The sequence below is a fragment of the Olea europaea genome, chromosome 11 (assembly GCF_002742605.1).
Source record: "Olea europaea var. sylvestris chromosome 11, O_europaea_v1, whole genome shotgun sequence".
NCBI classification, from domain to species: domain Eukaryota; kingdom Viridiplantae; phylum Streptophyta; class Magnoliopsida; order Lamiales; family Oleaceae; genus Olea; species Olea europaea.
The window spans coordinates 5997093-6024014 of NC_036247.1; the positions used below are offsets into that span (position 1 = coordinate 5997093).

Consider the following 26922-nt stretch of genomic DNA (forward strand, 5'->3'; position numbering starts at 1 on the left):
ACGAGCTCGTCGAGCCTGGTCATTGAACTTTTTTTTTCTTTTTTTTCCCCCCATTTTTTTACTATAAATACCCTCATCCCCCAAATTTTTTTTCCATATCAATCTTTTCCAAGATTACAACTCTCTCAAGTCTCAACTATCTTTTATTATATCAATTATCGAGTTTTTACTTTCTTGTGCTATAAAATATACAATATCAATTCAATTTTTCTAGTTTATTAGTTACAATTTCAATTCATCCAATTCTCAATTCTCACAATCTCACTACATTTATATTCATCTAGTCAAGATTTCATCATAAACAATCACAGAAATGGATTAACGTTCATTTGTTGAGAGCTTATTCGATACAGGATGTGAGCCATTGCCACATCATGGAGAATCGCCTAGTACGCCGCAAAGTCAATTTCCAAATGAATTTGTCGGTCTAAATGACATACCGATACCTGAAGATGTTCACATTCACGGTTAGGGAAGCCACATTCCAATTGATTTGGATGATATTAACGTTTCCGAAGCAGAACATGAAAATGAAGATCAGCAATTAAATATCCCAAATGCGAGGGGAAAGCGAAAGATCAAAAAACAAGCAAAATGTTGGGATCACTTTAGGTTGATTTCAACGGGAAAAGTCGTTGATGGCCTTGCAGAATCTAAAGCAGTATGTAAATACTGCTAACAAAGATTGGCATGACAAAAAGGAATTGGTACCACTCATCTCAACCGTCACTACAAATCATGTGCAGCCAGACATAGACTTTTTCCAGCTGATCAAACACAATTACAATTTGGCAGTTCAGGCGTCGATTCTTCAACTTCACCCCTATCCACGTGGTGTTGAGTAGAAGCAGAACCATGGTCACAGTCTTGCTCATTAACGGGTGAAAATTGTAGAAATGAAATGAAATTTTCGGAGCTTGTCTTGTATAACTGTCTTGCTTCTAGCTAATAATAATAATATTATTCCTTTGCCAATTTTACGTGGGACAAGGTTTGATACAAACATTCTTGTTTGCATATAATCGTTAAGCTTTGTTTGGATTTGAATTATTCGACAGTCTGTTTCCCCCTTTTTTCTCTTTTAATTTAATTTAATTTTTTTAAAAGACCATTATCTTTCACGGGTAATTGGCACAAAACGTCCCTACATTTCAAGTGTATTGTGAAAAACGTCCCTACCTTTCATTTTTTGGCAAAAACGTCCTTACCTTCCACTTTCTTGGCGTTAAACGTCATTTTCATCAATTTTTGACAATTTTACCCTCTATTCAAATAAAAAAAAAGAAAAAAGAGAGAGAAAAAAAACTAATTGCAACCACATTCCCAAATTTTCTAAAAATTGCAAATAGTAACTTGATAATTACAATATTAAATAAATTGGAAAAAAATCAAAAAATTTAAAAAAAAATTTAAAAAATGGGTTGTCTTCTTCATGACACCCCACCATACAAAATCTCTCTACACAACAAATCTTTCAAATCCGAAACCCCATTACATCTCTCGAGGGTTATTAATAGCTTACTTTTTTGCTATTTATCTTCTGTTATTGTTATTTTTCAGTTTTGATGATTTCCGTGGATAGTATAGATGGGGGAAATTTGTTAGGTTTAGGGTTAGAAATGGAAGAAAACGAACTTGAAGAAGGAGAGGCTAGCTGTTTTCAGAATGATGGTGACGATTCCACCATTGACCCTGATATTGCACTATCTTACATTGTAAGTTCATTTTATTTTTTCATCTTTCTTTGTAATTCAGTTTTTCAGTTTTCTAAAGCTGCATGTAGTTTGATTTATGAATTATATCCTGTTCAGTTGTGCAGAGAGATGTAATAGAGCTTCGAATTTGGAGGATTTGCTATGCAGAGGGATTTTGTGGGGTGGGGTGGGGTGAAGAAAACAACCCATTTTTAAAATTTTTTTTCTTAATCTTTTGATTTTTTTTTTCAATTTATTTAATATGGTAATTATCAGGTTACTATTTGCAATTTTCAAAAAATTTGGGAATGTGGTTGCAATTAGTTTTTTGTTTTTTTCTTTCTTTTCTTTTTGTTTTATTTTAATGAAGGGTAAAATCGTCAAAATTTGATGAAAATGACGTTTAGCGTCAAGAAAGTGGGTAAGGACGTTTTGTGCCAAAAAATGAAAAATATGGATGCTTTCCACAATAAACCTAAAAGGTAGGGACGTTTTGTGCCAATTACCCTATCTTTCACTTTTTAGTAGACGGAAAGGGAACATCATCTTATCATAGTTAGAAAGTGAATTGAGAGGTGGGATTTTAGACTTGACTTCCCTTAAAACATTCTGATCTTTCCCATTTGTTTTTGTAACGAATAAATTAACGCAGACCTTTTAACTTTTTGCGCGACGTGATTTTAGATTCTTAATTTTCAAAAGTGAGGTTATGAATCCCCAACCTATTTAAATATGTGAATTTGAATACACTTGTAATGGAAACTTTCATTGTAGGCATTAAAATTGCACTCGGATTTTAGAAAAAAATGTTAAAGGGGTTTGATGGTTTTATTCTCTAGCTTTGAGTCGTGTGAAAGTCACATGCAACGTTTAGGTGTACACTGGTAATTCAATTCATGCGAGAACTCAAATTCATAGTTTAGATAAGTTGGACTTGAAATTTGACTTTTGAATGTTGAGACTTGTAATCACATCACGTGAAAGATTGAGAAGTCCACCCATAATTTTGTTGGAGAGCCGCTGAGTAATTGGATCTTATCATGTGTTCTGAAGCCGTTGTTGGGGATCCTAGGAGTTCAAACAAACCAAACAACAATCAACAAACAAGATTCAAGGCAAAAACAAGAAAAATAAACTGGAAGAATACTCCCCTTCTTTGGCCGAAAATCTGTCCAGCTTTTCTGCTTCGTTTCAGCAGCTCCTTCTTCGATTTATGGGTGTTTTTCCAGGCTCAGGAACAGCCCCATGTTATGCCAATTGCCTTCCAAAGAGAGAGGGGAAAAAACCAATGAAGAACCACCACCCTTCTATGAAAAAACGAGAGCTCCTACTGCTGGGAATTGCAGAGACTGAGAGCTGCCCTCCCTTTATTTGAAAATGGTAGAGTGTACATAATGAAGGGGTAGGAAGAAGGACCATGCCTCTGCCAAAGAAAGGGAAGACCTTATTGTGTCAACCTCACTCCCATCAACTCACAACATTAGGTGGTGGGGTTAGGTGAACCATATCTTCACAGCCGTCTTACTCAATTATCTATTGATGCTGGCTTTTTCTATTTCGTGTGCATTTCATAAGTGCTTTATTGGAGTGCACCTTACAGGCTGTGCCGGTAACACGACTCATCCCCACAGAACTTTAAAAGCCTCTATATATGTTGATTTATGAACTTTAATGGTGCTAATAATTTTTTGCCAAATTGCAAAAATTTTGGATAAAAAATTACAGAAAGACTAATCTCAATTTAAAGAAAATTATTAAATTTCCAATTTTTTTTAGTGATGGAAATATCAATATAGCTGTTGAAAATGTGTATCATTTAATTGTACTTGACTAAAAAACAAAATAGGTAATGTTACATGGAACGAAATTAATGTTAAGCACTAATTTAGATGTCAATTAATTGATCTATAATTAAATGATATCAATAAATTATTACCTCTGGTGATAGAATTACAGCGAATTAGATCTATAAAATATAATATAATGCACTCAAAATAACGAGAGCTCCTACTGCTGGGAATTGCAGAGACTGAGAGCTGCCCTCCCTTTATTTGAAAATGGTAGAGTGTACATAATGAAGGGGTAGGAAGAAGGACCATGCCTCTGCCAAAGAAAGGGAAGACCTTATTGTGTCAACCTCACTCCCATCAACTCACAACATTAGGTGGTGGGGTTAGGTGAACCATATCTTCACAGCCGTCTTACTCAATTATCTATTGATGCTGGCTTTTTCTATTTCGTGTGCATTTCATAAGTGCTTTATTGGAGTGCACCTTACAGGCTGTGCCGGTAACACGACTCATCCCCACAGAACTTTAAAAGCCTCTATATATGTTGATTTATGAACTTTAATGGTGCAAATAATTTTTTGCCAAATTGCAAAATTTTTGGATAATAAATTACAGAGATACTAATCTCAATTTAAAGCAAATTATTAAATTTCCAATTTTTTTAGTGATAAAAATATCAATATACCTGTTGAAAATATGTATCCAGAACGTATCATTTAATTGTACTTGACTAAAAAACAAAATAAGTAATGTTACATGGAACGAAATTAATGTTAAGCACTAATTTAGATGTCAATTAATTGATCTATAATTAAATGATATCAATAAATTATTACCTCTGGTGATAGAATTACAGCGAATTAGATCTATAAAATATAATATAATGCACTCAAAATAAGAGACAAACGAGACAATATTGTCCAAATATAAGTTTTATTTACATAATCAAAGGTGAATGCCACTACTTAGTAAATGTGAAATCAATATAAATTTTCCCAAAAAATAATTTAAATTTCCTTATTAAGGTCTCATTTGGTTCCCATTTTTCTCAAAATACATTTTTCTCTCTCTTCTTTTCAACGACACATTCTTCGTTAAAATAATATTACACGTAAATAAAAAACTTTTCTTTATTTTTCATCCATACATTTTTCATCAATTATTTTTCCATAAAAATGGGTGTCAAACATAATTATTTAGTGTGTTTATCCTTATTTACTCATAACATACATTTGGCAAGAATTAATAAATGATAAATTTATTAAACACATCTATGTTGTTGAATGCTAATTAATTCAGTCCAACCACTTACCAAATTATAAATAATGTAATTCATCCAACATGTCCCTAAAATCACACCAATTTCTCAAATGGGCCAAATATGAAAAAGGGTATTTTACAAGTGCGTCCACCATGTCCTTATCCTTTCATTTGTAGTACCTATATCCCTAACCTTTTAACACCGAGCTCTCGTATCCTCACTTGATTGGAAAAACGTGTATTTATACGTCAAATTGAAAGGATAAAATTGAACTATTATCATTTTTTTTTTTGAGTGATTGAATTTGGAAATTAACCGTTTCAGTGAGACATCACTTGCATACCGTGTGATCATTTTTCAATTAATTAATTTGCGCCCGTTGTTAAAAGGTCGAAAATATGGAGCCTTTTATTGGAACATATTGCCAAGCTTATGAAAATTTGAGGACCCTTTGAGAAATTTAACCAAAAATCAAAATCTATCCGTTACAATTCCAACGCTGACCGAAAGTCCATACAACGCGCCTCCTAGCGAGCGTCGCCATGTTTATACACAGTTTCAGCGAAACGCCATAAAAACTCCCGCGTCCATGCAAATCCGCCCGGTCTTCACCACTCTCCTACTAACTCACATTTCCTTCCCATTATAACCTTTTCTTTTTCAACAATTCCTCTTAATTACCCTCATTCTCTCCTTACTGTAACGCCTTCTCTGAAAGGAAAAATATTCATTCTCTCTATCTTTCCCTTTCTACTCTAATTCATCAACACCAATTCTCTCTCTAAACCTTCAGTTATATAGAGGTTATTGTATATTTATTGTTTTGAGAAGATATGGCGGTTTCAACGACGGCAACAGCGCCTCTGGCGTCACTGTACGTGGGTGACCTGCACCAGGACGTGACGGATGCACATCTTTTTGATGCCTTCTCGGAGTTTAAGAGCCTCGCGTCCGTACGAGTCTGCCGTGATTCCACCACCGGCCGCTCTCTCGGTTATGGCTACGTCAACTTCATCTCTCCACAAGACGGTACTGTTTATCTACTCGAATTCAATCAAACGCTCGTGGATAAATGTAACGTACCTATGTGTATATGCGTGTCTGCGTGTTTTTGTTCTGGATCGGAATGCTTTTTGTTCTGATCAGTTTTTTTGTGATTGATTTGCTCGATTATAGTTGATTTTGTTCTAAACTCCATCAGAATTCGAATCAGTGATTTTATTCACTCTTCCAGAGGAAAAAAAAAGATTCTGATCGAGGAATACATAATTTCATACGTTTATGCACATTGATCATGTATGTTATTTCAGGTGTGCATGCATGTATAAGGTTTTGGAATTCTGTTCATAATTTATGGTCCAATTAATCTAATTTTATTGGTCATCTAAACCAAAAAGAACTGAAAAGAGGTGTTGCTCTGAGTTATTGATTTTTGTTTTAAGAGATAAGACTTAACAATCAAAACATCCGTAAGTGTGCCATTCCTTATTCGTATCTTTTGTCTACATATAAGTGATTTTGCAGGATTATTTACTGTTAATTGATCTGATTTGTTTCAGATATTGATTTATTTATTCTTTTTGACTATTCTGTCATTTCTATTTTGTCATTTCGATTAGATTCCCGATTGGCTGGCTCTATTTCTGTTATTGATGATTTGTTGCTAGATCCCATAATTTTTAGAGATTTTGTTAAGCATGTAAAGTTATGACACCATGGATTTGATTCTTTTGTTATTTTTGGCCATTTTTATGCATAGATAATGTTACAATTCTTTTCTTTTTTGTTTTTGTTTTGAGCAGCTTCTCAGGCTATAGAGGGGAAAAATCATTTTACCTTGAACTCAAAAGCAATTAGGGTTATGTGGTCACATCGTGATCCAGGTGCAAGAAGAAGCGGGATTGGAAATGTGTATGTCAAGGTAAATCTGCTTTGCAATTGAAGAAATATTGTTCCTCAATGAGATGTTTTTATTTCATTTCGCGGTTAATTAATTTAAGCTACTAAACAGGTTTCATCCTTTTACTGCAGAATTTGAGTGATTCAATTGACAGTGTGAAGCTTCAAGAAATGTTCCAAAAGTTTGGTAATGTACTGTCTTGTAAAGTTGTCACTTCTGATGATGGGAAGAGCAAAGAATATGGATTTGTCCAGTTTGAGTCTGAAATTTCTGCAAATGCTGCCATTGAGAAGCTTGATGGCTCTACAGTTGGAGGCAAGAAGATGTACGTGTTACTTTCCTCCCTAATAGTAATAACCCCTCCCTGTGTACACGGGGAAACATCTGATGCAACATGGTCATTTCCCTTGTACATACAATTTTTTTCCTAACTCAGTAGTGCAATGACATTTTATTTTGCATAGGTATGCTGGCAAGTTTGTGAAAAAGAGTGACCGATCTCTACCCAGTCCTGAAGCAAAGTATACAAATCTGTACATCAAGAATTTGGATCCAGGTGTCACTGAGGAAGTCCTTAAGGAGAAGTTCTCTGAATATGGGAAAATTATCAGCTTGATCATCTCAAAAGACGAGAATGGGGAATCAAGAGGCTTTGGATTTGTCAACTTCGAGAATCCAGATGATGCCAGACATGCAGTGGAAGCCATGCATGGATCAAGACTTGGTATGGTCATAAAATTCTGTGGTGGTTATCATATGATCTTGTAATTAGATGTTTGAAACTTTTTTCTTATCATTTTGTATTTTTAGTAGGCTCACAGGTTATATATGTGGCCCGGGCACAAAAGAAAGCAGAGCGTGAACAGATGTTACATTACCAGTTTGATGAGAAAAGGAAGGAGCGAGTCTTAAAATACCAGGTAACAGGAATTGTTTCTTTCACAGGGCTCTAAGTGTGTTTGTGTGCACATTTATACACATTTATACATATAGGTATCTCGGTTTTGATTATATTATAACATGGCAATTTCAGACTTCAAATGTTTATGTGAAGAATATTGGTGATGATATCACTGATGATCAGCTGCGGGAATACTTTAGTCAGTGGGGCACAATTACTTCTGCAAAGCTGATGCGAGATGATAAAGGAATGAGCAAGGGGTTTGGATTTGTTTGCTTCTCCAACCCCAAGGAAGCGATCAAAGCTGTGAACACTTTTCATGGTGAGTCGGCATGTTTACTGACAAGCTTTTCTCATGACTGAAGCAAATGGGGATTTTGCATCAAAGAACTAACATTTTTTGATTTCATTACAGACCAACAAGATGGTGATGGTAATATTCAAGAGTTTATTTATCCCTTACTGCACTGATAATATTCTTTATAATTATATGGTTGTCGTGGCTTTCATAAAATGGGGTGTTGACTAAAATGTGATGTGATTATGCACCTTTAACCTTGAATATTGAATCTACCAAGTCACTTTCTTTCCATATTTGCATGGCTATAAGTCAATGTTTAATATTTTAACTATCTATATAGACTCTGATGCATCTGTCGATTTGTGTTTTACAGGATCCATGTTTCATCAGAAGCCATTGTATGTGGCAATTGCTCAGAGGAAAGAGGAAAGACAAGCCCAGTTGCTGCTAAAATTTTCCCAGGTTATGAGAGGATTTGCAGGACAATCAGCTGTCATTCCTGGTCGATATTCTTCTCTTTACTACCCAGTTCCTGGTGTCAGTACGCAAGTTGCGGCTCGACCTCGACCTGGTATGATGTATCAACCTTTTGGAATGAGGCCAGGATGGGGTGCTGATGGATATGCAAATTATTCTATACCTGCTTTTAATGCATCTCCATTTCGCCTGGTCAGTTTGCTTTATCACTCAGACTTATATGGCTATTTTAAGGATAAACTACTTTGCCAGAATGAGTTAACAAAAAATTTGACATAATTGTATGTAATAGTGATTGGATGAAAAAGTTGACTGTGATTTAAATTGTTTATGCTGATGGATATGCAAATTATTCTATACCTGCTTTTAATGCATCTCCATTTCGCCTGGTCAGTTTGCTTTATCACTCAGACTTATATGGCTATTTTAAGGATAAACTACTTTGCCAGAATGAGTTAACAAAAAATTTGACATAATTGTATGTAATAGTGATTGGATGAAAAAGTTGACTGTGATTTAAATTGTTTAATATAGTGATTGGATGAAAAAGTTGACTGTGATTTAAATTGTTTAATGATAAAATGCCAAGTGACATTTTGTTAAACTTTATGTCAACCTTAATGTAAATGTAGCGCAAGGACAAATGGTAATACGCTTCTACAGGTTGGTGATCATCATATTTTATCACTTGTACTTTCACAAATTGTTGAGGAAAAACTGTACTGTGAAATTAGGAATGTAAGCTCCTGCTCTACTTTACGCATCTGTCTCAAATTGTGATCTAATCTCTGAGCATCAAACGTAGAACCTCAAAGTATAAACTTCCTTGATATAAATCATTTTTCCCTTGCATCATATGCTCACATTAATAGATAAATATATATTTTGCGAAAAGGTGGACCAGGACCAATACATGGGAGACATATGACAAGTAAAACTTATATGAGCTGTGTAAATGCATATCATCTGATTAACTATAACTTATACACACACTGGATTCACAATCTACTAATTGTATACTGCTGCGATTTATCAAAAGATAAGAAGAAACGTGCTGTGCTTTGCAGCGTGCCAGGCATGTCAAGTACATGCCTAATGGGCATTCACGTGAGATGAACGATGAATCTGATGCTGTAACTAGCTCTGAAGGGTCAGATACGTTAAGCAGCATGCTTGCTGCAGCTCCTCCGGATCAGCAGAAACAGATACTTGGGGAGCATCTTTTTCCCCTCGTCAGTCAACACAAGGTGATTTCTTTATCCACCTTTTATTTTTTCCTCTCATTTCATGTTATTTGAGCACAAACAGTTTTTATTTTTATTCATCTTGTTTATATATATAACTCATCTCGAATATATGGGGTCCTAACCAGTTAGATGGCAACTCTGTTTCCAACTAAGAATTTTTTGGGTTTTGTAATTATTTTTTCTATTGACACATGTTTATATATGCTTTAGCAATGCTAACAGGATTTGATGCTAATTTGTATTACTTGCAGCCTGATCTTGCTGCAAAGATAACGGGAATGCTGTTGGAGATGGACAATTCAGAATTACTTCTATTATTAGAGTCACCAGATTCACTAGTGACAAAGGTGGAAGAAGCTGTTCAGGTTCTCAAGCTCAAAGTTTCGAACCAAGATGCAATCCATCCAAATTACCTTTCTGCTGAAGTCGCAGTAAGCTGAGGAAAATGATACACTACAATCTAGGTTTATGTCAGTGACTAATCTTTTCTTATATTCTTTGACCTTGGTACTACAGAAGTTTTAGAACTCATATTTAGCTGTTGTGGAATTGCAACTATTACAGGCTCTGTTTTTTTTATGATTTCATGATCTGATCCATACTCTGCAATCTCATCCACACGATGGTCGTTTTCTTCCATGACTTCGTCTTGTTCGGTATTTCTCCTCGTTAGCTCGTGCCTTAAGCATGCATTGCACCACCTCAGATATATCAATTCTCTAGTTTCAGCTGCCCTGTCCTTCTGAAGTTGTTCTACTTCATTTGCTAATTGATTGTAATTCTCTAGGGTCATCTCTTCCCCTTTAATCTGCACCAATGATTTAACCTCGTCAATCGTTGCTAATTGATTGGAATTCTCTAGGGTCATCTCTTCCCCTTCAATCTGCACCAATGATTTAACCTCATTAATTGTGCTTAGACGATTATGCTTAGAAGTATTAAATAGATATCGTTGCTTTTCCAATAGCTATCCAACAATTAGAGTTGTCTTCTACCTAGTGCAATTAATTTTGTTTTCACTTACATGTCAAGGTGTGAAAAGTACGCACGCTGTAAAGGAAAGGTGAAAGATGCTTAACCTTTGAGGCTGCCGATTTTTCTGCCAACTTGCTTAAAAGCTCAATTTTCTCTTCTTGCAACCGCTCTGAAGCTATTTTCAGCTCCCTGATTTCATTATCCATTTTCTTGGTGCAAATATCCTTCATTTCTTGCTCTTTTCGAGCTCTTGAAAACTCTGTTTCTTCCATATTCTTGATACAAATATCTTTCATTTCTAGCTCTTTTCGAGTTCTCGAAATCTCTGTTTCTTTAGCTACAATTTGCAAATTTTGTTTTTTCAGGACATGGTATTGTTCTCTATTTCTTCTGAAAAGTTTCTTAGCCCTCTTATGAAGCAAAGCATTTTCTGATCTCAAAAATTCTAGAAGCCCCATAATCTTCAAGTAATCAATCACAATATGTTCAAATCTCTGAATTTCTGCCTCCATTAGTGAAATCTCCCTAGTGAAATATTCGACTCTCATTATTTCCAGTAGAAATTTGTTTCGAAGCTCCAGTAGCACCATTTCTTGCTCTTTCAAGTTTTGATAACGAAGAAACTGCATATTTAGATCTTGTATTTGGCTTCTTAACCCATAGATTTCTTCTTGCATCTGCAGTGTTTCTATTGAATTCTCGTAACAGGCATCTGTAAAGGCATGATCAGACTCTACACAAGGGAGAGATGCTGAATCAAGGCTGTGAAAACTCTCATCATCATCTCTATACATTTCTCTAGAGTCAATTTCTACTGATTTTTCTTGGATTTTTGATAATGATGGAGCTTTCGATGCAAGATATTTTCTGCCTGCTATTTTTGCAAAAACGAAACCAATTACAGTAATAGCTAATGGAATTCCAGCTTTCACAAGAACTGGTTTCATAGCCTCCACCTTACCGGTCGAGCTCCCCATGTTTTTCAACAAAATTAAGGATCTAGTAGCTTTAGATCTTCCAATACAACCGAACTGAGTGGAGACAAGGGATTTATGTAGACCTTCTATCTATTGAGAACAAGGCTTGGTTTATCTTTTCTTAGATTCTTTACTTTGTGTTTGCTTTAAGCTTTTCTTTTGATTAGAAAAATTGAGGTCATTTGCTTCAATAATGAACGAAGGAATGCATTTGATAATCAGAGGCTTCTTTTTTCCTTCCACCTGCCTTTTGGAATCTGATTCTGAGTGAATTGAGAAGTTCCATTTGGCATTGGAGGACAATATGCTTTATATGAATTTTTGAGAACCGCACCTCGCACACACTTATTTTCAACCATGTATTTTGGAATGTATATATATCTTTACATATTCTCGTCAAGAAATCTTTATCAAAGAAGCAATATCTTAGTCAATTGTGGTTTGATATTAAAAGTAAATATTCTAGTTTGGGATTCAAGTTGAAAATCCCCGGGCTCTAAATTTTAGTGCATTTTGCTTAATACAATATTGAGTGTGGAGCGAGAGAAAAATATTTTAATTGAATATAGATCTAAATGCAAAATGGAATATAAATATATTTTTAGATTTTGTTAGAAAGAGATATATATATTTTTTTAATAATTAAGACATGATCTACTAAACACCTATACAAATTTATCTCTTCTTTATTTTTGGAAACGTGGCAACTGAAGTGGTTTTGAAGGGAACTTAGTGGCAACTAAAGTAGTTTTGAAGGGAATTTAGATTCAATTAATCTGCAAGTACATATATATATATATATATATATATATATTTTTTTTAATAGAATTGGTATGGAAAGACAGTTGTTTATTTTTGGAAACGTGGCAACTGAGGTGGTTTTAAAGGAAATTTAGTGGCAACTAAAGTGGTTTTGAAGGGAATTCAGATTTAATTAATCTGCAAGTGCATATATATATTTTTTAATAGAATTGGTACGGGAAGACATTTGTCTTCCTATGATTTGCCGTTGCAAAAATTGTTTTTGACACAAGAAGACGATTGTCTTTCTGTACAAATTTTGTTGAAAAAACCTATACTTATAGTATTGTACATTTAGATCTTAGAGCCATATTTATAAGTTGTGTCGTGACTCGTGGATATGAAATAGAAAAGAACGACAAGATGTAAGAAGCAGTTGATTGAACAATGGTTCGAGTCCATATTTTTTATTTTTTAAATATGCAATTAAATTATAAGATCTTTTTAAAATAAGTAATTAATGTCTTTTTCATGAACCTTTACAAGTAGATTCTCTTGTCAGCTGAATCATGTTTCGCAATTCCCTTCCACGTTGGCCGGCGGCAATCGGTTATCAGAACAACACTCCAACTACTGAGTATGCCAACTATTCCTAGCTACTGTCTACTTGTCATGCTCCTAATTGCCATTATTCCACGTGTCACTTATTCATTAGTATCATTTCTAACCCGCATGTCACCGATTCCAGGAAAAACCCTCGAAACCCCAAGCCGTTAAAACATCTTCTCCCTCCCATTTCTTCCTTGGGAGATTTGATAAAAAAGTCTAGTCAAACAATGATATTGATAAAATAACTTTCTTTCAATGTTTTTTTGGTCAAATGACCTTCACTTACAAAATATAATAAACAAATAATGTCAAATATCTAAAATGCTCTCACCATTGAAAATACCCAAATACCCATTTCAATCCAATTAAATTCCTCAATTTATCCACAAAACACATCAACATGCTTTTCCAGTGGTTTCTTTCCTAAAATCTTGTTATTTATTGTATTCTTCTTCTATCTTCTCCAATATTGTAAGCATTTGAACAAGAATTTTGGTATCAATATTTTCTACATTGAATCTCTACTATATTTAAAGAAAAAAGAAAAGTATTTTTAGAAATCTCATTTACATTTGTACTTTTATTGTTGAATATAGTATAAAATAATATTTTAATTGATTTTATTTTCTCACTTGGTGTATATTTGTACCATCCGCAACTATTGGACGATAACGACACTCCAGTCGTTATCTGTAGTGTAGAACGACACTACAATCGTTATCCTCCATGTAAAATGACTGTACAACCATTATCTGTTATGATCTGTCCCTCATTGATAATATATTGTGGTTACTTTGATAATTTAAATATGATATCTTTTTTCATATTATTTTAATATATACTTGAATTGATGAAGCCATAACGACAGATATTTATTTTTTGTTATAACAAAACATCACTGGTACCCTTTTTAGTATTTTACCTAGAAAATATAGAAATGATGTTCAGAAATTAAATATCATTGATCTAATAATAATTTATTTTTAAATATACAAGTTATCAATTATTCGTATTGTGTTTACATAAGTAACGACACTTGTGCTGTTTTCATAACAGTAACAACACTAGTGTTGTTCTCATTTTCATATTGACCAAGCAATGAGAGTATCTTTCAAATTATGTCAGCGGCATGTTCATCTTGCAACTTACATGAGTTCAAATTATTGAATATCAAGGTCCGGAAGGCTCGTGGCTGCTCATACTCATGTTTATCGACAAAACGATAAACATGAGTATAATTGCACTTGTGCTGTTTTCATAACAGTAACAACACTAGTGTTGTTCTCATTTTCATGTTGACCAAGCAATGAGAGTATCTTTCAAATTATGTCAGCGGCTTGTTCATCTTGCAATTTACATGAGTTCAAATTATTGAATATCAAGGTCCGGAAGGCTCGTGGCTGCTCATACTCATGTTTATCGACAAAACGATATAGGTGACGTTTAATTGCACTTGTGTCGTTTTGTTGGTTTATCCTATATTTCGCTTCATTTTCACCGCGTCAACCTCAAGTATCAGACTTCCTAACTTAAGAAAGTCAAAATTATTAATTATGTAACGAATAACAGTAGAATTGACATAGATTGTAGATGTCGCGTTGATGAAATCACAAGTCACCATCCATAATCGTTGGAAAATAAAAGTAATGAGAGTATCTCTCAAACTATGTGAGCGACATGTCCATCTCACGACTTAAATGAGTTCAAATTATGGAATATCAAGACCTGAAAGATTCGTGGCTGGTCATAATCGTGTTTATCGAGAGAACGACAAAAGTGACGTTTAATAACACCTGTGTCGTTCTGTTGGTTTCTCCTATATTTCACTTCATTTTCATCGCTTGACCTTAAGGATCGGACCTCCTAACTTAAGAAGTCAGAGTTATTGATTACATGACAAATAACGGTAGAATTGACATAGATTGTAGATATCACATTAGTGAAATCACAAATCACCATCCACTTTCGTTGGAAAATAAAAGTAATGAGAGTATCTCCCAAATTATGTAAGCGGCATGTCCATCTCGTAACTTAAATGAGTTCAAATTATGGAATATCGAGACCCGAAAGGCTCGTGACTGCTTATACTCGTGTTTATCGACAGAACGATACAGGTGACGTTTAACAACACCTGTGTCGTTCTGTTTGTTTCTCCTATATTTCGTTGCATTTTCGCAGTGTCTATATCAAGGATCGGACCTCCTAACATAAGAAAGTTAAAATTATTGATTACGTGATGAATAACAGCAGAATTGACATAGATTGTAGATGTCGCGTTGGTGAAATCACAAGTCACCATCCACATTCGTTGGAAAACAAAAGTAATGAAAGTATCTCTCAAATTATGTGAACGGCATGTCCATCTCGTGACTTAAATGAGTTCAAATTATCGAATATCGAGGCCCGAAAGGCTCGTGGTTGCTCATACTCATTCTATTCTCAATAACAGCACAAGTGCCGTTATTATCACAGTAACGACTTGTTGCATTCCCATTAATAAGTTTATGTCATTGTAACTTCAGTTGTGTCGTTCTTTATATCTTTTCAATATCATTAGATCCCCTAACTTTAAAAAGTTAGAAATGTTAATCATGAGACAACGAACGGTTAAATTGACATAAATTATATGACTTTGAGTTGGTGAAATCACTAGTTATTGTATTGATTCGTTAGAAATATAATTATTGAGTACATCTCTCAACTTTTGTAAACGGAATGTTCATATTGCAGTTAGAAAGGTTGATCATGAGACAACTAACGGTTGAATTGACATAAATTATAAGACATTGAGTTGGTGAAACCACAAGTTATTGTATTGATTCGTTAGAAATATAATTATTGAATACATCTCTCAACTTTTGTAAACGGAATGTTCATATTGCAATTGAAATAAGTTTAAGTTATTAATTTTTGGGGCATGGATGGGTCGTGGCTACGTATACTCACCTTTATAGACAGAACGACACAAGTGTTGTTTAACAGCTCTTTTATCGTTCTATTAATTTCACAAATATTTTGCTTATTTTCCAATACAACAATCTCAAACATTAGATCTCATAACTTAAGAAAATTAGAAAAGTTGATCGTGAGAAAAAGAACAGTTGAATTGATATAAGTTATATGATATCGAGTTGGTGAAATCATAAGTCATTATATTGATTCGTTAAAAAATATAATCAATGAGCATCTCTCTCAACTTTTGTAAACGAAATGTTCATATTGCAATTTAAATGAGTTCAACTTATTAATTCTTAGTGCATGGATAGGTCGAGACTACATATACTTGTCTTTATAGACATAATGACACAAGTGTCGTTTAATAACTCTTTTGCCTTTTTGTTAATTTCTTAAGTATTTTATTTATTTTCCAATATAATAGCCTCAAACATTAGATTTCCTAACTTTAAAAAGTTAGAAAGGTTAATCATGGGATAACAAATGGTTGAATTGACATAAATTATACAATATTGAGTTAGTGAAATCACAAGTTATTGTATTGATTCGTTAGAAAAATATAATTATTGAGCACATCTCTCAACTTTTGTAAACGAAATGTTCATATGGCAATTGAAATGAGTTCAACTTATTAATTTTCGGGGCATGGATGGGTCGTGGCTACGTATACTCATCTTTATAGAGAAAACGACACAAGTGTCGTTTAACAGCTCTTGTATTATTCTATTGATTTCACAAATATTTTGCTTCTTTTCCAATGCAGCAACCTCAAAAATAGATCCCCTAACTTAAGAAAGTTAGAAATGTTGATCACGTGACAAAAAATGGTTGAATTGATATAAGTTATACAATATCGAGTTGGTGAAATCACAAATCATTGTATTGATTCGTTAGAAAATATAATTAATGAGCACATCTCTCAATTTTTGTAAACGGCATATCCATCTTGCAGTTGAGATGAGTTTTGGGGCATGGATGGATCGTGGCTGCCTATAATTGTATTTATAGATAGAACGACACAGGTGTCGTTTTCTTTACGTAACGGCACAAGTGTTGTTCTCATGGAAAAATTATATTTAGATAACGACATTTTCTTTTAGAACTTTTCATCTTAGTAATGGCACAAGTGACGTTCTCAATGACATTTCCATCCTCTAAACGGCACTTGTGTTGTTCTCTTAAAATTTTTAATCTCAGTATCGGCACAGGTAATTCTATTATTTTCAAAAAAATACAAGTAATGAGCATATCTCTTAATTTTTTTTAATGTCATATCCACCTTGCAAGTTAAATGGATTCAACTTATTATTTCACGAGGCAAGAACGGGTCGTGGTTGTTTAAACTCGTAATGATAAATAGAACGGCGCAAGTGCCGTTTTATTATCAGTAATGGCACATGAGTTGTTCTGTTGATTTCTCTTTTATTTTCATTTGTTTTCAACGCAACGACCTTTAGAATTGGGCACCATAAGTTGTGCAGTTCTCATAGTAATAATAGAAGTTTATATTTATGTATGTCACTTGTACTGTTTTTTAAGAATTTTTCATCTCAATAACGACATTGATAACGTTCTTAGGGACTTTTTAATTACTATAACGGCATTTGTGCCATTTTCATGGACACTTATAAATCAAATATGGTGACAGTTGTGCCGATCTCATAAATGTTTTCATCTCAATAACGATACAAGGTCATTCTCATAGACAAGTGACGTCTCCTCTTAGTAACGACACAAGTGTCGTTCTCATGGACAAGTAAATTTATAATCATAGTGACAGTTATGCCATCAGTGGAATGCTAGACCAACAATTAATAAGTATATTTCTCAACTCATATTTATAGATAGAACAACGGAAGGGTCGTTTTCATTTCAGTGGCAGTTCTTGTGTCATTCTATTGATTTTTCCTATATTTTGATTTTATTCCAGTACAACGATTTCATATATTGAATCCCCTAATAAATCATAAATATTTTCATCTAAGTAATGATGTTTGCTCCGTTCTTATGAAATTTTGTAACAAACATGAAAACACTTATATCGCTCTCATATTTCTCTTATAAGCTCAATAATGGCACTTGTATCATTTTCATGAATGCTTATATTTCTAATACGTAACATGTGATATTATCATGAAATAACAACAAACTAGAGATAGATGTATAATTAAAACGGAAATATTTAACTTAAAAGATATCAACAAAAATGTAGGAAAAATCAACAAAACAGTACAAGTGCCGTTATTAATATGAAAACGACCCTTATGTCATTATGAGGCTGCTTGAGCCCCTTTTTCAACAAATGAATTTTGTAATAGTGTTATAATTGAGAATGTGTGGTTAAAAAATGAGAAAAAGTTTTGAATTTGTGTGTAATATTATTTTATTGAATGTGTGGTTAAAATGCGATCAAATTACTGTTCAAAAATACATTTTGATGAAAAAATAAGGCTCAAACAAAGGTTAGACATGTTAACACGAGTAAAAGCAGTCATATCTATGTCTCGAGAACTAATAGTGGAACTCATTTATGTTATTTATGACACTGTCGAACTTTTTATATTACATATGTTAAGGAGTCCATTATTAAATGTTTTATTGAAAAAATTTGGATATAGGTGAAAATTTCAGAACGATACAAGTATCGTTACTGGACATGAAAATGACACTTGTGTTGTTACGTGTATAAATATAAGTATAAGTAGTCACGTCAATCGTTCTTTGTAGCTAGTCAATCTTTTTTTGTTATATACGTTAGTGAGTCCATTATTAGAGTCATTTCATTAAAAAAAATCAAATTATAGCAGATAACGACTGTAGTGTCGTTTTACTGTACAGATAATGGCTGGAGTGGTGTTCTATATTTCATATAGCAATTGAAGTTTCATTACATCCAATGGTTGCAAATAACACAAAAAGCATACTAAATACGCAAACAATACCAACTAAATATTATTTAATACTATATTTAGTAATAAAAATACAACATAGATGAGATTTTTAAGAGCATCTTTCCTCTTTCTTTCAATGTAAATGTATGCTAACCAAACTCTTGTTCAAATGTGATTGAGGAGAAGAAAATAGGTGAATATAATTTTGAGAACTTAAAATTGAAGAAGATGAATAGGGGAAGAAGATGTTATTTTCAAAAGGAAAAAAAAGAAGAAATTAGGGTTTTAAGATGAATTTGAAGAAAAAATGACCGGATGAAATGAGAAAAGTTGGAAGACATTAAGTTAACAACTAAAGGAGAATTTTGTCATTTTGCCAACTAATATAGTTTACATTTTTTTTTATTTGTTTTTATTATTGGTCAAAGGCCATTTAATCAAATACATTGTTTAGTTGGGCCAAATGGTCAAATTCCCCAATTGAAAAATGAGGGATTTGATAAAAAAAGTCTAATCAAATAATGATATTGGTAAAATAACCTTTTTCTTCAATGTTTTCTTGTCAAAAGGTCTTCACTTAAAAAATAAAATAAACAAATAATGTCAAATGTCTAAAATGCCATCACCATGAAAAATACTCAAATACCCCTTTCAATCCAATTAAATCCCTCAATTCATTTACAAAACACATCAACGTGCTTTCCTGGCGGTTTCTTCCCTAAAATTTTGTTATTCATTGTATTCTTTTTCTATCTTCTCCAATATTGTGAGCATTTGAACAAGAATTTTGGTATCCATATTATCTACATTGAAATCTCTACTATATTTAAAGAAAAAAGAAAGGTAATTTTAGAAATCTCACTTACATTGGTACTTTTATTGTTGAATATAGTATAAAACGATATTTTAGTTTATTTTATTTTCTCATTTGGTGTATATTTTGTACCGTCTGTAACTATTGGACGATAACGACACTCCAGTCATTATCTCTAGTGTAGCACGATACTACAGTCGTTATTCTCCATGTAAAATGACAGTATAACTGTAATATGTTATGACCTGTCCGTTATTGATTATATATTGTGATTTGATAATTTAAATATGGTAACTACTTTCATATTATTTTAATATATACTTGAATCAATGAGCCATAACGAAAGATATTTATTTTTTGTTATAACAAAACATCACTGGTGCCCTTTTTAGTATTTTACCTAAAAAATATAGAAATGATGTTCAAAAATTAAATATGATTGATCTAATAACAATTTATTTTTAAATATACAAGTTATCAATTATTCGTATCGTGTTTACATAAGTAACGACACTTGTGTTGTTTCCATAACAGTAACAACACTAGTGTTGTTCTCATTTTTCATGTTGTTCAAGCAATGAGAGTATCTCTTAAATTATGTGAGCGGTATGTCCATCTCGCGAGTTAAATATGATCAAATTCTGGAATATCAAGGTCCGAAAGGCTCGGGGCTGCTCATACTTGTGTTTATTGACTGAACGACACAAGTGACGTTTAATGGCACATGTGTCATTGTGTTGGTTTTTCTTATATTTCGCTTCATTTTCACCTCGTCGACTTCAAGGATCGGATCTCCTAACTTAATAAAGTCAAAATTATTAATTATGTGACGAATAATGGTAGAATTGACATATATTATAGATGTCACGTGGGTAAAATCACAAGTCACCATCCACATTCGTTGGAAAACAAAAGTAATGAAAGTATCTCCTAAATTATGTGAGCATCATGTCCATCTCGCGACTTAAATGAGTTCAAATGGAATATCAAGGCCTGGAAGGCTTGTGACTGCTCATACTTGTATTTATCGATAGAATGACACAAGTGACGTTTAACGGCAATGGTGTCGTTCTGTTGGTTTCTCATATATTTTGCTTCATTTTCATTGTGTCGATCTCAAGAATCGGACCTCCTGACATAAGAGGTCAGAATTATTGATTACATGGCGAATAACGGTAGAATTGACATAAATTGTAGATGTCGCGTTGGTGAAATCACAAGTCACCATCCACATTTATTGGAAAACAAAAGTAATGAGAGTATCTTCCAAATTATGTGAGCGACATGTCATCTTGCGACTTAAATGAGTTCAAATTATGGAATATTGAGGCCTGGAAAGCTCATGGCTGCTCATACTTGTGTTTATCGATAGAACGACACAAGTGACGTTTAACGGCACTGGTGTCGTTCTGTTGGTTTTTCCTATATTTCGCTTCATTTCCACCGCATCGACCTCAAGGATCGGACCTTCTAATATAAGAAAGTCAGAATTATTGATTACACCGCGAATAACGGTAGAATTGATATAGATTGTAGATGTCGCGTTGGTGAAATCACAAGTCACCATCCACATTCGTTGGAAAACAAAATTAATGAGAGTATCTCCCAATTTATGTGAGCGACATGTCCATCTCGTGACTTAAATGAGTTCAAATTATGAAATATCGAGGTCTGAAAGGCTCATGGGTGCTCATACTCGTGTTTATTAACAGAACGACACAGGTGACGTTTAACGACGCTTGTGTCGTTCTGTTGGTTCCTGTAATATTTTACTTCATTTTCACCACGTTGACCTCAAGGATCAGGCCTCCTAACATAAGAAAGTTAAAATTATTGATTATGTGACGAATAACGGTAGAATTGGCATAGATTGTAGATGTCGCGTTGTGAAATTACAGGTCACCATCCACATTCGTTGGAAAACAAAAGTAATGAGAGTATCTCCCAAATTATGTGAGCGACATGTCCATCTCGCGAATTAAATGAGTTCAAATTATAGAATATCGAGGCCCGAAAGGCTCATGGCTGCTCATACTCGTGTTTATCGACAGAACGACACAAGTGACGTTTAACGGCACATGTGTCGTTATGTTGGTTTCTCCTATATTTCGCTTCATTTTCACAGCGTCGACCTCAAGGGTCAGATCTTCTCACATAAGAAAGTTAGTATTATTGATTATATGGCAAATAACGGTGGAATTGTCATAAATTGTAGTGTCATTTAACAACTTTTGTGCCTCTCTGTTAATTTCTTAAATATTTTGTTTCTTTTCCAAAACAACAACCTCAAACATTAGATCTCCTAAATTTAAGTAGTTAGAAAGGTTGATCATGAGATAACGAACGATTGAATTGACATAAATTATACGATATTGAGTTGGTGAAATCACAAGTTATTGTATCAATTCGTTAGAAAATATAATTATTGAGCACATCTCTCAACTTTTGTAAACGAAATGTTTATATTGCAATTGAAATGAGTTCAACTTATTGATTTTCGGGACATGGATGGGTCGTGGCTACATATACTCGTCTTTATAGACAGAACGACACAAGTGTCGTTTAACAGCTATTGTGTTATTCTATTGATTTCACAAATATTTTGCTTCTTTTTCAATGCAATAATTTCAAATATTAGATCTCCTAACTTAAGAAAGTTAGAAAAGTTGATCATAAGAAAAAGAACAGTTGAATTGACATAGATTATACGACATTGAGTTGGTGAAAATCACAAGTCTTGTATTGATTCGTTAAAAAATATAATCAATGAGCATATCTCCGAACTTTTGTAAATGAAATGTTCATTTGCAATTAAAATGTGTTCAACTTATTGATTCTCAGGGTATGGATGGGTCGTGGCTACGTATACTTATCTTTATAGACAGAACGACACAAGTGTTGTTTAACAACTCTTATGCCGTTCTGTTAATTTCTTAAATATTTTGTTTCTTTTCAAAAGCAACAACCTCAAATATTAGATCTCCTAACTTAAAAAATTTAGAATTGTTGATCATGAGACAACAAACGATTGAATTGACATAAATTATACAACATTGAATTGGTGAAATCACAAGTTATTGTATTGATTCGTTAGAAAATATAATTATTGAGCACATCTCTCAACTTTTATAAATGGAATGTTCATATTGCAATTGACATGAGTTCAACTTATTGGTTTTCGGGGCATGAATTGGTCATGGCTACATATACTCGTCTTTATAAACAGAACGTCACAAGTGTCGTTTAACAACTCTTGTGTCGTTCTATTGATTTCATAAATATTTTGCTTCTTTTCCAACATAGCGACCTCAAACATGGATCCACTAACTTAAGAAAGTTAGAAAGGTTGATCATGTGACAAAGAACAGTTGAATTGATATAAGTTATACAATATCAAGTTGGTTAAATCATAAGTTATTGTATTGATTCGTTAGAAAAAATGTAATTATTGAGCACATCTCTCAATTTTTGTAAACGGCATATCCATCTTGCAGTTGAAATGAGTTTTGAAGCATGGATGGATCATGACTACCTATATTCGTATTTATAGATAGAACGACACAAATGTCATTTTCTTTATAGTAATGGCACAAGTGCTGTTCTCATGGAAAAATTATGTTTAGATAACGGCACTCTTTTAGAACTTTTCATCTTAGTAATGGTGCAAGTGACATTCTCAATGACCTTTTCATCCTCTAAATGTCTTAGAACTTTTCATCTTAGTATCTACATAAGTGATTCTATTATTTTCAACAAAATACAAGTAATGAGCATATCTCTTAATTTTTTAAATGACATATCCACCTTGCAAGTTAAATGGATTCAACTTATTATTTCACGAGGCGATGACGGGTCATGGTTGCTTAAACTCGTATTGATAAACAGAACGATGCAAGTGTCGTTTTATTATCAGTAATGGCACACGAGCTGTTCTGTTGATTTCTCCTTTATTTTCATTTGTTTTCAATGCAAAGTTGTGCAGTTCTCATAGTAATAATAGAAGATTATATTTATGTATGTCACTTGTGTTGTTCTCTTAGAATTTTTCATCTCAATAACGGCACTGATACCGTTCGTAGGGACTTTTTAACTACTATAACGACACTTGTACCATTTTCATGGACACTTATAAATCAAATATAGTGATAGCTATGTCATTCTCATAAACGTTTTCATCTCAGTAACGATACAAGTGTCATTCTCATAGACAAGTGATGTTCTCGTCTTAGTAACGGCACAAGTGTTGTTCTCATGAACAAGTAAATTTATAATCACAACGACAATTATGCCATCATTGAGATGTTAGACTAACAATTAATTAGTATATTTCTCAACTCATATTTATAGATAGAACGACGAAAGGGTCGTTTTCATTTCAGTGACGGCTCTTATGCGGTTCAATTGATTTTGCCTATATTTTGATTTTATTCCAGTACAACTATTTCATATATTGGACTTCCTAATGAATCATAAACATTTTCATCTGAGTAATGATGTTTGCTCCGTTCTCATTAAATTTGTAATAAATATGAAAATACTTATATCGTTCTCATCTTTCTCGTATAAGTTCAGTAATGGTACTTGTATCATTTTTATGGATGCATATATCTCTAATAACGTAACATGTGCCATTATCATGAAATAACAACAAACTAGAAATAGATATATAATTAAAATGCAAATATTTAATTTAAAAGACATTAACAAAAATTTTGGAAAAATCAATAGAATTGCACAAGTGCCGTTATTAATATAAAAACGACCCTTGTGCCATTATAGGGTTATTTGAGCCCCCTCTTTTTTTTTTTTCAACAAATGAATTTTGTAGTACTATTGTAACGAGGAATGTATGGTTAAAAAATAAGAAAAAGTTTTGAGTTTGTATGTAATATTATTTTAATGAAGAACGTGTGGTTAAAATGAGATTAAATTACTGTTTAAGAATGTATTTTGATGAAAAATGAGGCTCAAACAAAGACTAAACGTGTTAACAAAAGTAAAAGTAGCTACGTCTAATCTATGTTTCGAGAACTAATAGTGAAACTCATTTACGTTATTTATGACATTGTCAAACTTTCTATATTACATATGTTAAGGAGTTCATTATTAAATGTTGTTTTGTTGAAAAAATCGGACGTTGGCGAAAATTTTAAACAACACTTGTGCTGTTACGTCTATAAATATGAGTATAAATAGTCACGGTCTATTCTTTTCTTGAAAAATAATAACTAGAACTTATTTATATTGTAATATATACATGATACGTACAAAAATTGATAGATATGTTTATTAACTTAATCGACACATATAAGTTTGATAACTTGTATTTTCACCATCTCAATAATATAAAAATTATATCGTTTCAATTGTTCTTTGTAACTAGTCAATATTTTTGTGTTATATATGTTAATGAGTCCATTATTAGAGTCATTTCATTGAAAAAATTAAACTACAGCAGAATAACGACTGGAGTGATGTTCTATATTTCAGATAACAATTGTAGTGTTATTACATCCAATAGTAACAAATAACACAAAAAGCACACTAAATACTCAAACAATACCAACTAAATATTATTTAATACTATATTTAATAATAAAAATACAACATAGATGGAATTTCTAAGAGCATCTTTCTTCTTTCTTTCTATGTAAATATATACTGACCAAACTCTTGTTCAAATGTGATTGAAGAGAAGAAAATAGGTGAATGTAATTTTAAGAACTTAAAATTGAGGAAGATGAACAGGAGAAGAAGATGTTATTTAAAAAAAAAAAGAAAAAAGAAATTAGAGTTCTAAGTTGCATTTGAAGGAAAAATGATGAGATGAAATAAGAAAAATTGGAAGACATTAAGTTAATAAGGAAAATTTTGTCATTTTGCTAATTAAAATATTTTACGTTTTTTATTTATTTTTATTATTGATCAAGGCCATTTCATCAAATTCATTCTATTGTTGTGGGTGGCGGGCTTATGCACCGACCGCTACCTCAACCCATCTCGGGAATCTATACATACCGAGTTTGTATCTATCTGTATAACAGAATGGAATCTCTCTGTTTTGTCCCTACTCAATCACCACTCCTTCATTCCAAATTTACCATGAATGCCCCCGTCAAATCACCCTCCACAACAGTAAAAGGCAACCACGTAAAGCCGTTTATTAAAGACACGATATCGAAATCGACAGGGGATATTTTACTGGCGGTAGAGAACAGGCGAAGTCCCTGTGAGCTGCATCAGTGGAGGCGCAGCCGCAGTTGATGAAAGTGTCCCCGAGTTCTCTGCACTGCGAGAGCGGGTACTTGATACCGAATGTTCTGTAGGAAATTCAGAGTATGTGGATAAAATCGGGAAATGTTATCTTTCGTCTCGTCAATTTGAATAATGCGCAATTAAAAGACTCCCAGATCAGGAGGGGGGTCACAACCGAACCGCTTAAATCCCAAGCTCTTCTTAGACAGTTTAGGTCTTTTTAACAAAATATTTCAATTTTGCAACTATGCAAATCAACAAAATTCAAACAACCGTATATCGAATTTTCACCAGACCATTGAAAGTTTTATTTTCAACAATAACTTTTGTTCCAATAGAATTTAAAATTTATGAAGCATACGAACAATATATCATAAATCCATGAAGCATGGACTGTAAATTTAATACGAAAAATTGCATGAATTAAACAACTGAAACATAGAATTTTAACTCAAGGCCTGTGTTACACACAGTTTCCTTAAAATAGATTCGCCCCCTCACCGTCCGTGCTTGAGGTTTAAAACGAGCGTCTGTTTCTCAGGATACAACGGTAAAACCAGTAGCTTCTGAGCACCGCAGAAACCACTCCGGCGAACTGAACTAGTGCCTGAACTACACCACTACCAAGAGAGAACTCTATGCAAATGAATTTCTAGTGTATTCTAAACTTGAAAGATTTTGCTTCTTTTTTTGTGTTGAAATGAGGAAAATGAGCCACTATTTATAGGCTAGGCTACCATTAATGGCAATGACCTTTGGAGTTCCTCATCTTTTTCCTATGTGGAACAAATTCATTTTTCCCCACATAAACTCCCTTTTGAGTGGCACACTTTGAGCCTCAATTTCTCATTCACCCGAGCATCAACTTTGGCAAGTAAGTATATGATTTCGATGTACTCACGGAGGAGAACACAAATCAACTTTTATCTTCCAAATTGAATAACCGGGTCTCACTCAAAACTCGTACCAAAGTCGGCCAATTTTTTCAACAATCCCTCACATGAATGAAAATTGAGAGCAACTCATACATGTGACACATGACGACTTATGAATGTGACACATGACGACTTGTGAATGTGACACATGACGACTTGGTGATATAATTCAACAGTTGAAACCTGCATACGATAGGTA

At 33.3% G+C, this 26922-nt stretch overlaps 2 protein-coding genes and 1 pseudogene across 3 annotated transcripts; 2 read left to right on the forward strand and 1 right to left on the reverse strand.

Moving 5' to 3' along the window:
* The first annotated feature begins 5364 nt into the window (after positions 1 to 5364).
* LOC111403132 (polyadenylate-binding protein 7-like) lies at positions 5365 to 11634 on the forward strand. 2 transcript variants are annotated; one of them, XM_023031528.1, is made up of 10 exons: positions 5365 to 5774; positions 6548 to 6666; positions 6777 to 6970; positions 7110 to 7369; positions 7456 to 7565; positions 7679 to 7868; positions 8221 to 8516; positions 9392 to 9571; positions 9823 to 10041; positions 11230 to 11634. In XM_023031528.1, the coding sequence occupies exons 1-9, from the start codon at positions 5579 to 5581 to the stop codon at positions 10009 to 10011; spliced, it is 1734 nt and encodes a 577-aa protein (XP_022887296.1). In that variant the 5' UTR covers positions 5365 to 5578; the 3' UTR covers positions 10012 to 10041; positions 11230 to 11634. The 2 variants fall into 2 exon arrangements, with proteins under 2 accessions (XP_022887296.1, XP_022887297.1); XM_023031529.1 differs by lacking the exon at positions 11230 to 11634 and having other exon boundaries at positions 7459 to 7565; positions 9823 to 10142.
* Positions 10050 to 11540, reverse strand: LOC111404373 (protein CHUP1, chloroplastic). The gene is made up of 2 exons (XM_023033189.1): positions 10651 to 11540; positions 10050 to 10454 (listed from the first exon to the last, which is right to left on the reverse strand). Exons 1-2 carry the CDS (start codon positions 11521 to 11523, stop codon positions 10050 to 10052), a joined length of 1278 nt encoding a protein of 425 aa, XP_022888957.1. The 5' UTR covers positions 11524 to 11540.
* A 9555-nt stretch (positions 11635 to 21189) lies between the features above and the next one.
* The window catches only part of LOC111404374, a 27476-nt pseudogene continuing 21743 nt past the window's right edge, over positions 21190 to 26922 (forward strand).